Genomic DNA, 12,106 nt, shown 5'->3' on the forward strand with positions numbered 1-12,106 from the left:
GAGTGAGTGTAATCACAATTCTTATTAGAATAAACAAAAATTCTTCATTTTCTGGTCCTTTGTAAGAATTTTTTATTTCTTTTCTTTGTAAATGTATTTGTTAAAGTTTATTATACTTCGTTGATCATTATTGGAGGAATGGAGTATAAAAAATACATATATTTATAAAACAATTTTATTTTAATCACTTTTTGTAACATAACATAATATGTACTTATATGAATTTATACTTTATAACTTTTGATTTTTATTTACTTAAAAATATAAATAAAAGCTACCCTGCAAAATTAAATGCTAAATAATACCGAAACATGGAAATTTAAACAACTATAGCCGATTAAAAACTACAATCATAGAATAAACAAAAAAAGTCTTTTTAATACCACCACCTGATATAATTTTTCAGTCAAGTTTTTCCTAACCTACTAGCCAAACATTGTTTATTTAAATTTTCTATGCTATACTTCTACATCAATACTAACGGGTTCACAAATAAATTTTAATAACATAAATCTTTAGCCTTTTCAAAAAAATACTGCGAAATTAATTTTCCAAAAAGAAAATAATTATTGAATAAATATTATTTAACTAATATTATTTTTGGCATATACAAGTCTAAACCAGTTTCAATAAAAATATGTTTTGGTCGAATTTAAATTTTAAATTAAAAATTTATAATAATTATAAAACCTGCAACCTACATAAGCATTATAATAGACCATTTTATATGTCTGAGTCGAGCATGCACGGCATGAATTAGGCCAGCTCACACCCTGGAAGTACTACACCAGAGCCGCATAATTAAAGCATATATTAGCATATTATTGTTTCGTACAGTGTGTAGGGAAGGCATGGGCCCATTTCCTTTACCTCACCATTGCCAGCCCACAAATACAAGGCACAACCTCTGCAAATGTAGAAAGGCAGTGGTGATCACTTATTATTACAAACCACCAGCTCAGTTGACTGCTATGACATAAAAAGATATATTTATTTTATTAAGACATGCATATGATATCAGATAGTTTTAATGTCAGCATTGGGTCGCTATAAAATAAATATAAATAAAAAAAGATAAAGCCAACCTAATTTACTACTGTGTAAATTACACTTGTTGCCATTTGCCACTCATATTATAGAGTACACAATATCACAGTATTAAGAAAAAAACAGCAGGTACTTGTATATTATGAAATTGAAAATTTTGGAAAAAAGCAAAAAAAATGAAATAAGTAAAAAATCATCTTTTCACTAATACATATAATATATGTGGCAAACTGATATATTATTTTGTCCAGTTACACAATAACATATGACTCATACTCAAGTGAATGACCTAAAAATTTTTAAAATCATTTTGACTTAGAAACCTCATTGAAATATATGTATTACATTAGCAATAATTAAAATCTTAGAAAAAGAAAAAAGTTAAAATTGCAAGCAAAACATACTTCTACATTCTCAATAAGGTTTGTATGTAATATGAATAAACTAAATTCTTATGTTTCTTCAATGTTAGGATTTTCTGAGAACAGTTGATGATCATTGTAGGTTCGCAGATATTTCTTCGTAAATATATACAACATCAAGCCCCATTTCATCATCATAAATGACCACACCATTCTTATTATGATGCTAGACTTTATCGGTAAAATATCTGTAAATGAAAGGTTTATGATGACCAACTAACAAATTAATAGTTAAAATTAAAAGGACCTTGAATTTTTAAATAATATGCAACGGAAATCTTTTGTTATTTTGATGAATGGTCAATAAGGAGAAATGCTTATAGCAAATTAACAGAATAAAAATATTCTCACATATCATATTAATTTTTTCTTCACTGTAAGAGTTCTATTTGGTCAAATGATGAATACAAAGATCGATATTCAAAATAGTAAATACCTGCTTTATAATAAATCTCAAGGAATATATAGAATAATGTCAGTGCCATCCCTGATATAAAGCCCACCATTCCAAAATCTCCAATGTATTGTAGAGCCTTTCTTGAAAAGTTCACATGTAAAGACTCCTTTAAATAATGACAATGGAGCATCAAGGTCAACGATGCATGAATACCTGGTTAATAATCATAGAAACATTAATAAATTATGTGAGAGAACGAAACATTATTCCAACGTAGCAAATTTAAACAAAATCATTTCAAAATTTTAATCTACGTAAAATTTAATTTTCAGAAAGGGTTGCTAAAATATTACAGGATTTGTTTATGTATCAATGGACTTACCGGATAATAACGCCCACATTCCAGCTTCAATATTTGCGCAAATAATACAAAAACATATAAAAGCTGATAAACCGAAGAATGCGCCGATAGCGCTCAGCGCTATATGAATTTTCGTACGTAACATTCTTTGAATGATGCGACAAAATAATTAATAATTAAAACTATGCGACGTTATCCCTAAATATAAAACAAAAACAAACAAGGTTGAAGGAATATTCACGAAATGAAAATAGAACCGCTTTGACAATGACATTTTATGACATTGACAGCTAGCGCCATAGATTATACATTTATATACTGGTAAGCGCCCATAGATTATACACTTATATACTGTAAGCGCCTTTCCACAACAATCAACCTAGATTCTAATTGGACAAAAATAATGATCATTAGTTATGTATGACATTTGTATTATGGAATTATTTCAGAAATTGTAAAATTCAATGCATTCATATCGAATTCGAAACTAAAACAATTCTTTTTGTTTTCTAAGATAGTTTATTTAAATAAATTAAAGAAAATTATTGCTTAGTTACATTATCTTCGCAAGAATAATACTTAACAATGTTATAAACTTATTTTAACGAACACCAAAACTTATTTTATACAATAAAAATATTCTGTATTGCTTAATAGAGCATATTATTGCACTTACTACAAACAAATTTAACAAGAACCAAAGTGTTTTTCTTTTTGTTTATAATCTACACAATAGAATAAATTTTTAACAATTGTAACAATGGTAGATTGGTTAACAATTCAACACACGAAATAACACATAGCCAATTCAAATGTCCCAAAAAATGTACAAATTAAGGCTTTAAAAGTTTTAAATAATTAGGTCTTATTTTACTGAGAGTATTTGCATCTAATTCTGATATTCGATGTATTCTAAGATGGCTTTTCATATTCCCTCTTTGTGCATATCCTCGTCCACATATAGGACATTTGAATGGTGTTTCACCAGTGTGAAGACGCATATGTTCTCTTAAATAGTCCTCATGGTAGAAACTACTTTCACAGACAGTACACACTGCTGGTCTATAACCTGAAATAAAAGATTGTTTCTTTTTATTAATTTTAACCCTGAAATAACCATTTATTAACAAAAACAATAAGGACAACATTTTGCATGAACAAAATATTATTACAGAGCAGGTTCATTTTATAAAGCTTGTTATTTAGTAAATATAATCACATTTTATAAGTCTTGAATAGTACTTGTTAAAAGAAAATATATTGTATTAAGGTAGGTGAAACAACATTGGAATAGTTTGATAAATTACACAGAAATTCAGTATTTATACAGAGATTTTTAAAAAGTATAGTAATTACTTACCCGTGTGTACAGATCTCTCATGAACTATAACAGATTTTATACATTTATATTCTTTATTGCATATTTTACAGAAATACTTCTTTTTTGGTAACAAATGTTTATTGTGAACATTTCTATTATGACTGGCCAGTTCTCCCTTAAATGCAAACCCTTTACCGCAAGCCGCACATATAAATTGTTTATCTTCTTGATGTCGTCTTCTCAAATGTGCATTCAGGTAATATTCAGAACTCAATATTCGTGGACATTGAGGACATTTTTTTGGTTCCTTAAAATGAACCTTTTTCTTGTGCCTGCATAATTTTTCTTGTGACTTAAATATATCTCCACAAAGATCACATAACTTGGGTGGATCCGGTTTCTTCACCTTTGGTAGTTTTAAATGAACTCGTTTTTGTTTCTCCACTTTTTTAGCTGGCATTTCCTTTTTGACAACTTTGTAATTTTTAGGTTTAATACTGAAAAAGAAATTAATAAGAAAATTGCTTTTTTTTATGAAATTTTCAATAGATAATTTAAAAGCAAAAATTTACCACCATGTATCACCAATCCAAAGGAAATCACCTTCTAATATTGATGACGCTATTTTATTAGTACATTTTACATTTTTAAAAGATTTTCGTTTAGGTTTCTCATTTTTCATTGGAATATTTTCATTGTTCTTAGAATTAGATTCATGTCTGATTATATTTAACTCTTTTAAATTGCTAAGAAATTCATCATCACTGCTTTCTTTTTTCAAAGCTGTTTTAATTTCGATATCAAACCCATTTTCATTGCAGCTCACATCACTTGAGTCTACTTGTTCTATTTTAACCATTAAATTATTTTGTACAATATGGCATGATTCCTTATACTTTTTAATAAAATCACATACTTGATCCACAGTATTTTTACAATTCTTGCATATATTGCATGGGTAGCCATCAATATTTTGAATCTGAAAGTGCAACATTTATTGATAACATAAATTCCAATAGGCTTATATGAAATATATTCTAATTTCATCATCATACAGTTAGATTCTCATTAGAAATTATTCAGCAACTGAATTATTAATTTATGATAATAATACAGTTGCAGTTTTATATTGCAAATAAAGTTATAAAGAAAGTTCCATTTGTATAAGTCCCATTTGTATAAGTATGATTTTATTACCTTTTCATGAAAACATAGTTCAAGTTTTGACAGTAAATCATTTTCGTCATCAGTGTTTTCAAACAGAGGAAGTTTAGCTCCATCCTCGAGGCATATTCTACACAAACTTACTGACATGTTTAATGTATTTTGTGTCAAATCTCACTATTACGTTTTTAATTCGATACTAATTGAACAAACATTTCTTAAAAGATAATAATGTGGTAGAACTATAAAACACAACAACTCCACGGATGCATTCACTTGCATTTTAATTTCTATTATTTTCTAATATTATTTATTAAATTTTCTGAAACAAACTATCACTCTAAGTGTTAGTTACAAATTATATATTACATTCAACGGTTTGAACAGTAACACGAAAAAAATACTGAAAATGATATTTGACTAGATGTAAACGAAATTTAGAAAATCAAAAATGTTTACAATGTCACCAGACACCAGGTTTATATTTTAATTTCCCTAGAAATAAACTAAAATCTATTTAAATAAAACTTATTAGTAGTCATAATTATCAATTTTCCGATAAAAATTTAAACTTTTTAAATGTCATTAATTACGCTTCATGAAATGTTTTATGTTTGTCGTATGTATATCATAGGAGGTGGATATTATGCTTTCTGTAGTAATTTCAGACGACAACTTACAACAGCATTTTTTTGCTTTGAGATAGAATAAGCCTTAATATAATAAGGCGTAGAAAGGAAACTATCATTCATTGTTTCCTCTATCTCAATTCAATTCAATTTTATTTTATGAATGGCAGTGCTGTGTTGCCTTCCTCTATCTCTTAATCTCTTAATTAAGGGATCATTTCTAAATTGGCAATACTGGCTTTCTGACAGATCATATCAATTTTTTTTTATTAATATTTAATGGCTTGGTTACGAGACCTTTAAGCCAATCATATCAAATGAAATCAGATCAAAGATTAAAAGTTTAAGGTAGTTAGTAGGGAAGCAAAAACTATCATAACTAAAGACAAATTTTATTTTCTCTAATATGACTATATTAATAATAAGCTTCACGTACCACTCACAAAATAATGCACAACAAAATTAATTTATGTAAGTATATGAATGCGTGTGTATTTTTTCAGAATTTATCACACTCGAGTTACCCAAAAATAAGATTTGGCTTCATGGTCCCGTTACGAAGTCATTAAATTAAAAAAAAAGAGTAATGAAGATGATTGAAACGTTAATAATATTATAAGAACATCTAACATTATTATTTAAAGTTTGGGAATTGATTTTGTGTCTAGTCCATCAACACAAACTACTTTTGGTAATATTATAATATTTTATAATGGTTATATAAATTAACTTATATTTATTTTTAATTTAAAAATTGTAATCTAAAATCTACCAAAAGACATACGTTCTTTCTCGATTTTTGAGAGCAAGATCACAAGACTACGCATAGACAAAGTTTATCATCGAGCTGTCTTCTGTCATCAGGTGATCGGGATTGGGAGTAAATTTTGCGACGAAAAGCTTATATTCTTTAGCTCAAAATGTCTGGAAAAGATAAATTAGCTATTTTCCCGTCCCGAGGGTAAGTTTGAGTTATGATATTTTATAAAGGAGCGTTATGTTCATGTGAGATACCTCGAAAGAATGTTCTTAGGTACTTTTATGATTGAATTTCAGTGCTCAGATGTTGATGAAGGCCCGTCTAGCTGGGGCACAAAAGGGACATGGACTTCTCAAGAAAAAGGCTGATGCCTTGCAAGTGAGGTTCCGTATGATCTTGAGCAAAATCATCGAGGTACGTAACTTTTAGTGCCATCTAATAAGAATTTATTTTATCGAATCAAATAAATCTTGAAATAGCGATATCAGGTCATCCAGTATATATACGGTAACCAAGAGCATTATTCAAGTTAATTGCTGTAAATATTATGAAAATATTAAGTAGGTACAAATAATTAATTATGGCCAACATTTAGCCAGCTGCTGCCTTTATATTTTTTTCGTTATGTATTGAATAAACGCCCTTGTTTTATGTAAAGTGACTGTTTACGTTATTTTTTGTAATGTTATATTAATGAATTTTATACACCTATAAATAAGTGTGTAAATGATAGAGTAATAGTGTTAAAATTAAATACAATTCTAGTAGTTTGCCGCAATCTTATTTCACATTGATTAAGAATAATGAAAACCTTTAAACAAAACATTTTACTTTGCAAATTAAACAAGTATTTAATCAATCACAATAACAACTTTCAGACTAAAACTCTTATGGGAGAAGTGATGAAAGAAGCAGCATTCTCTCTGGCTGAAGCTAAGTTCACAACAGGAGACTTCAATCAAGTTGTCTTGCAGAATGTCACTAAGGCTCAAATTAAAATCCGTTCCAAGAAGGACAATGTGGCTGGTATGGTTTAAATAACATTGTAATCATAGTTTTATTATGGAATGAAATGTAGTGTTAATAATTTATTATAGTGTTATATGTGTTGAACATGTCTATTGATAATTTTAGTATGGGTACTTACTGAACTTTTACGTTTAAAAACTACTAGGTACTTGCAATCAACAACTTGAGGGTTTATTAGTATCCACTGAAATAAAATACCACCATTTTTATATCACATTATTTTTGTTAGATATCCAGTTGTTTTATCAAAAGATATAACTTTGTTCTTTATAGTTAAATTTTTAATAAATATAGAAAATGTTTTGAAATCTGGATTTCAAATAGAATCAACACTTTGTGGCTGTCATCCACTTTTTATCTTGTTACCCAGGCATATAAGTATTCTTGTGAATTGAAGTATGCAAGCACAATATTGTTATTTTAGTTTTTATTAACTTGTTAAATTAGATTTTTACTTAGGAGTGATGTACATACAAAAGTGTGACTACCAAATGAGCGAGCTAACATCATCAGCTGGATAATGCCTACCTGCGTTTTAGAAACTTTCGACCGGCAATACACACTATCGCGATCGTAAATATTTCAGCCATTTATGAAGATATGACAAAAGTAAAAACTCATTATTTATTTGTTGTAAATTTATCAGGTACATTGGCATGTAGAGTGAAAGTTTTTACAGTAAAATTAGTAATGTGTAAATTTCATCAGTTCTTCATTAATTTACATCTTCTGTTAGTACGCTCTAGTGGGCATAGTAGAGCATATTCTTTTGCTTTCTGATCTGGACACATTCCCATTATGGTCATAGTATATTGTATGACACAATGTAGTTGGTAGAATCCTTTACTCTTTCCTAAATATATATGAAAACTGCATATGCTACATCCAGATCCATGATTGTAATGTTTCTATTCTTTATATTTTCGACTTACAAACTACCTGTATGAAATTAAACTCTTTCACATTTATAATATTAGTTGGTATTGGATTTTATTTCATGCTATATAATAATATCTGAAGCCCATTGTTTTTCTTCATAGGTGTCACTCTACCAATCTTTGAGTCTTACCAAGATGGTTCAGACACATACGAGCTCGCGGGTCTCGCCCGTGGTGGACAGCAGCTGTCCAAGCTGAAGAAGAACTTCCAGAGCGCTGTCAAGTTGCTCGTGGAATTGGCTTCGCTGCAGACATCGTTTGTTACGCTAGATGAAGTGATCAAGATCACCAACAGGCGTGTGAATGCTATTGAGCATGGTATGTTTATGAATGTCAATGATACATATCAATATGGTTTCTTTGTTTGGTTGAAGGCACTAATCTTAGGAACAGTGGTCCAATTTGAACATTTTCAGTGTTAGATAGCCCATTTATTTAGGAAGGCCATAGGCTATGTATGTATCACGGGCGAAGCCTAGGCGGACCGCTAGTAATCTATATATATATCAGTAACAGGGAGCATAACCACCAAACATGTAACACAAAAGGTACTATACATATCCTTGTCCCATGTTAGAAAGAGTGAGATAATCAAGGTACTTTATCAGTCTCTGAGAATCTGTCACATAGAATAGGGCAATATGTTATTGGTTAGACGCTTAAGTAGAAAGAGAACGAGAGAGAGAGAGATATGTATATATATAAATATATATACTTTAGTAGACTGCAATGATCTGTGTAAGCCTCTGACATTTTTATTTATACTTCGCTATATATCTTTCCTACTCTGTTAATTACATTGTAAGAGATGCACACATATTTACATGCAGTTGAAATAACATAATCTGAACACAATAATTCTGAAAAATATTCAAACATACAGATGCAATTGTATTGTCCTGTGTTCAGAATTTTGTGCTACAGAATTTAAAGATTTTACAATTGTATTTTTGATGGCATAGACTTTATAAAATGATGATAACGAAAATGATACGAAAACTGGAACTTTATGTAACCACACCCAACAGTTTCATTATCAAGATTTATTCAGAAACTAGCTGTAACCTGTGGCGTCACTCGCGTGATACATACATAGGTCTGAAAAGTAGTCTGTGCTAGACTATAATCTATGTCTGTACTAAATTTCATACAGATACAATATAATGTTTTCGCGTGAAACAGTAACAAACATCCATCCACCCGTCCATACTCACAGACTTTTGCGTTTATATTACTCTTTATTGTTATGGTTGCAAAACTCTTTTCAGTAATCATTCCCCGACTTGAAAGGACATTGGCTTACATCATCTCTGAATTGGACGAGCTCGAGCGTGAAGAGTTCTACCGACTGAAGAAGATCCAGGACAAGAAGAAGATCATTAAGGACAAAGCGGAGGCTGTAAGTTGGCTATAATAAAATATTTTACCTAAGACGACTACCTAGACGTTATATTGGTGAAAAGTCTTTTTGGAAATCTTTGGGATTGGATGACCATGTCCAACTGTGAATGTTCTAAAGGGCTGTAACGACGACCGGAAAGATAAAAATTTATGATTTGTATCAGGCTGACGGTCCTTTAATGACAAAAGGAAAAATTATGGTTATAAGGTTATAACCATAATTTTTCCTAAAGCTATAGCTTTGGCACCGGCGGCCCCATCACATGGATATTAATCGAACTTGTCGAAAAAGTTTGATAATATGTTACACGGAAAATCTTGTAACTATTACAAAAATTGTTTTTAAATAGAGAAGAGTCCATAGATACTAAATGAAACTCATGTGAAAATTTATAATCTTTCGAAAGAGCCTCTGCTTTCTAATAACCTTTCTTTTTAATTTATTTCGATCGCCTTTTATGTTTTTCCTGTGTTAATGAAACATTCTTAAAGCTTCACATATATTTTATGTTTTATTTCAGAAAAAAGCCGCTCTCAAAGCAGCTGGCGCAGATGTACGCGACATCGCAAACCTTCTGGACGAGGGCGACGAAGATTTGCTCTTCTAGAACATTCGCCGAACGTACTCATGCAACTTATAACCTTGTAGTAGAATCAACGCTGGCAAGGCACACGTTTAAACTCATGAGCCGTTTTGTTGAAAATGTACAGATTACAGTGTTGCCAGCTTGAAATGTTATGATATTAAAATTCATTACTCTGTACATACCTTAATGTTGTCGTAGTTATTCACTCGCTTAGAACACGGTTGAACTGTGAATTAGGTATGTGATATCGGCTTGTCTTGAGTAGGTGTCTTGTATGTAAGCATTCCACAAGTTAGTTTGTATTTTGGTTTTATTTATAATCTAACAGTGTTTCCGATGTTTATTGTATTTTTCCGGTTTGTTTAACACTTTTTTTTTCGAAGTTTGATTTTTATTGCTATGACCTTATTAAAGCTGGGGCAGTGGTCTTAAATCGCATAACGCAGTATAAGTACACCGAATAGTATTTTTTTCTTTTTGTTGTTTAGGTCAATATATTTAAGTAAGAGATCATGTAAATACAAGATTGTGAAGCGATATATGAAATATAATTATTATTGATTGAATGTTATTTCATTCGTTTATTTATTTCACACCTATATATGTATGATTATTTTATAAAGACCAACTAAGGAATATAGACAATATATTAAATCTCAAAAAAATAAATAAATAAATGAATAAAAAAAAATGTAGCTGCATATATAATCTGTCACAGATTGAATAGGCCAACGAGATTAAATCTCACCATGAAAGAGGAGGGGTAAAAAACTACGTTTTTTCATCCTAAGTACAAAACTCGACAACGGGTCGACCAATTCCACAAATTATTTTAAGTTTTTGTTTAAACACAAGGAAGATTTTTATGGAGAGTAGAAACGTGCCACAGGTAAAGCCAGGGCGGATCGCTAATTATAAATATTACTTAATTGAACTTGTGTATGCTGAGTTTCCTTTATAACAGACTTGATTTATCGGGGACTAGATGGCGCTAGGTATCAATTAATCTAGCAAATTTTATATCTATAAAGTTTTGTCGCTATATTCGAGTCAGTCGCATGCTAACGCAATGAACGAAATTGTGCTCATGAATAAAAAAAACATACAAATATCGTCTGCTCAATCGCAATTTTAAGTATTCATCCGAATTTGGGTCGTTGACATTGTAGAAGATCAAATTAATTAATATTACCATTTATATCTTTAGTATTGGTCTCGATAATTACCATGATGTACCGTTGTATGTCACTGCGTCAAAATGCATTAGTTAGAATCAGCAATATCAATGAAACATGTAAAACAAAATATACCTCATTGATCTATTCCTATGACCTACTAGAAATTATAACGTATCCATGCAAAAAGATGATTGAGCGGCAGTTTGTAAAACATCTTCTAATATATATAAAATTTCCCATATCTATCCGAAACGGTTTGTCCGATCCTTATGAAAATTTGTATGCATATCGGATAGGTTTGAGAATCGGCCAATATCTATTTTTCATTCGCCAAAATGATAAGTGTAACGCAGGACAGCGTTTGCCGGGTTAGCTAGTTACTCTTTAAATTATTTGTAAAATAGGTATCTATTACGTTCTAAGCTCGTAACGTAACATTCTCCTAAACTTCAAATATAACACAGTCAGTAGTAATACACATTTTTATTTTATAGAATAAAATACAAATTAAAGCAATGATAACGCTGATTAGGTTTCAATGCTTATAAATAGCACCTAGGACGGTCGACCTGTCGGCGACAGAAAATAACGTTTGCCGCGCTTTTGTAAAAGACCAAACTCGACTGCACACCTCAATATTGTCGCTATGGATTTACCGCTTCTTCCCGGATTATCAACTTTATAGTGCCTTTTTAGAAAATTTATAAGCCGCTGTGATGTTAAGCCTTCTTTCGCAGGTATTCTGTGAAATGCCCAAAGCACTATTGCGGCAGGAACAGATCTACGAAGCCCATAATTTCTCTTTCGTCTATATGGAGGATTTGAATGGCAAGAGCTTCGAGACGTTACGGAAGATATCGATCGAATATATT

The 12,106-nt window shown here is 30.5% G+C and overlaps 3 protein-coding genes across 4 annotated transcripts; 1 reads left to right on the top strand and 2 right to left on the bottom strand.

Annotated features, from left to right (window-relative positions):
* Positions 1 to 449: 449 nt before the first annotated feature.
* LOC119833007 (heme transporter hrg1-B-like) lies at positions 450 to 2,490 on the bottom strand. The gene is made up of 3 exons (XM_038356876.1): positions 2,249 to 2,490; positions 1,906 to 2,079; positions 450 to 1,657 (listed from the first exon to the last, which is right to left on the bottom strand). The coding sequence occupies exons 1-3, from the start codon at positions 2,370 to 2,372 to the stop codon at positions 1,500 to 1,502; spliced, it is 456 nt and encodes a 151-aa protein (XP_038212804.1). The 5' UTR covers positions 2,373 to 2,490; the 3' UTR covers positions 450 to 1,499.
* Positions 2,491 to 2,740: 250 nt separating this feature from the next.
* Positions 2,741 to 5,206, bottom strand: LOC119833091 (zinc finger protein 665-like). Of its 2 annotated transcripts, none has more exons than XM_038356968.1 (4): positions 4,746 to 5,206; positions 4,124 to 4,527; positions 3,588 to 4,045; positions 2,741 to 3,296 (listed from the first exon to the last, which is right to left on the bottom strand). In XM_038356968.1, exons 1-4 carry the CDS (start codon positions 4,860 to 4,862, stop codon positions 3,061 to 3,063), a joined length of 1,215 nt encoding a protein of 404 aa, XP_038212896.1. In that variant the 5' UTR covers positions 4,863 to 5,206; the 3' UTR covers positions 2,741 to 3,060. The 2 variants fall into 2 exon arrangements, with proteins under 2 accessions (XP_038212896.1, XP_038212895.1); XM_038356967.1 differs by having other exon boundaries at positions 4,121 to 4,527; positions 4,746 to 5,205.
* A 958-nt stretch (positions 5,207 to 6,164) lies between these two features.
* On the top strand, positions 6,165 to 10,627 carry LOC119832886 (V-type proton ATPase subunit D). Its single transcript, XM_038356699.1, has 6 exons — positions 6,165 to 6,302; positions 6,398 to 6,515; positions 6,980 to 7,127; positions 8,171 to 8,386; positions 9,337 to 9,467; positions 9,991 to 10,627. Exons 1-6 carry the CDS (start codon positions 6,262 to 6,264, stop codon positions 10,075 to 10,077), a joined length of 741 nt encoding a protein of 246 aa, XP_038212627.1. The 5' UTR covers positions 6,165 to 6,261; the 3' UTR covers positions 10,078 to 10,627.
* Positions 10,628 to 12,106: the final 1,479 nt, after the last annotated feature.

Source organism: Zerene cesonia, chromosome 16 (genome assembly GCF_012273895.1).
Source record: "Zerene cesonia ecotype Mississippi chromosome 16, Zerene_cesonia_1.1, whole genome shotgun sequence".
Lineage (NCBI taxonomy): Eukaryota > Metazoa > Arthropoda > Insecta > Lepidoptera > Pieridae > Zerene > Zerene cesonia.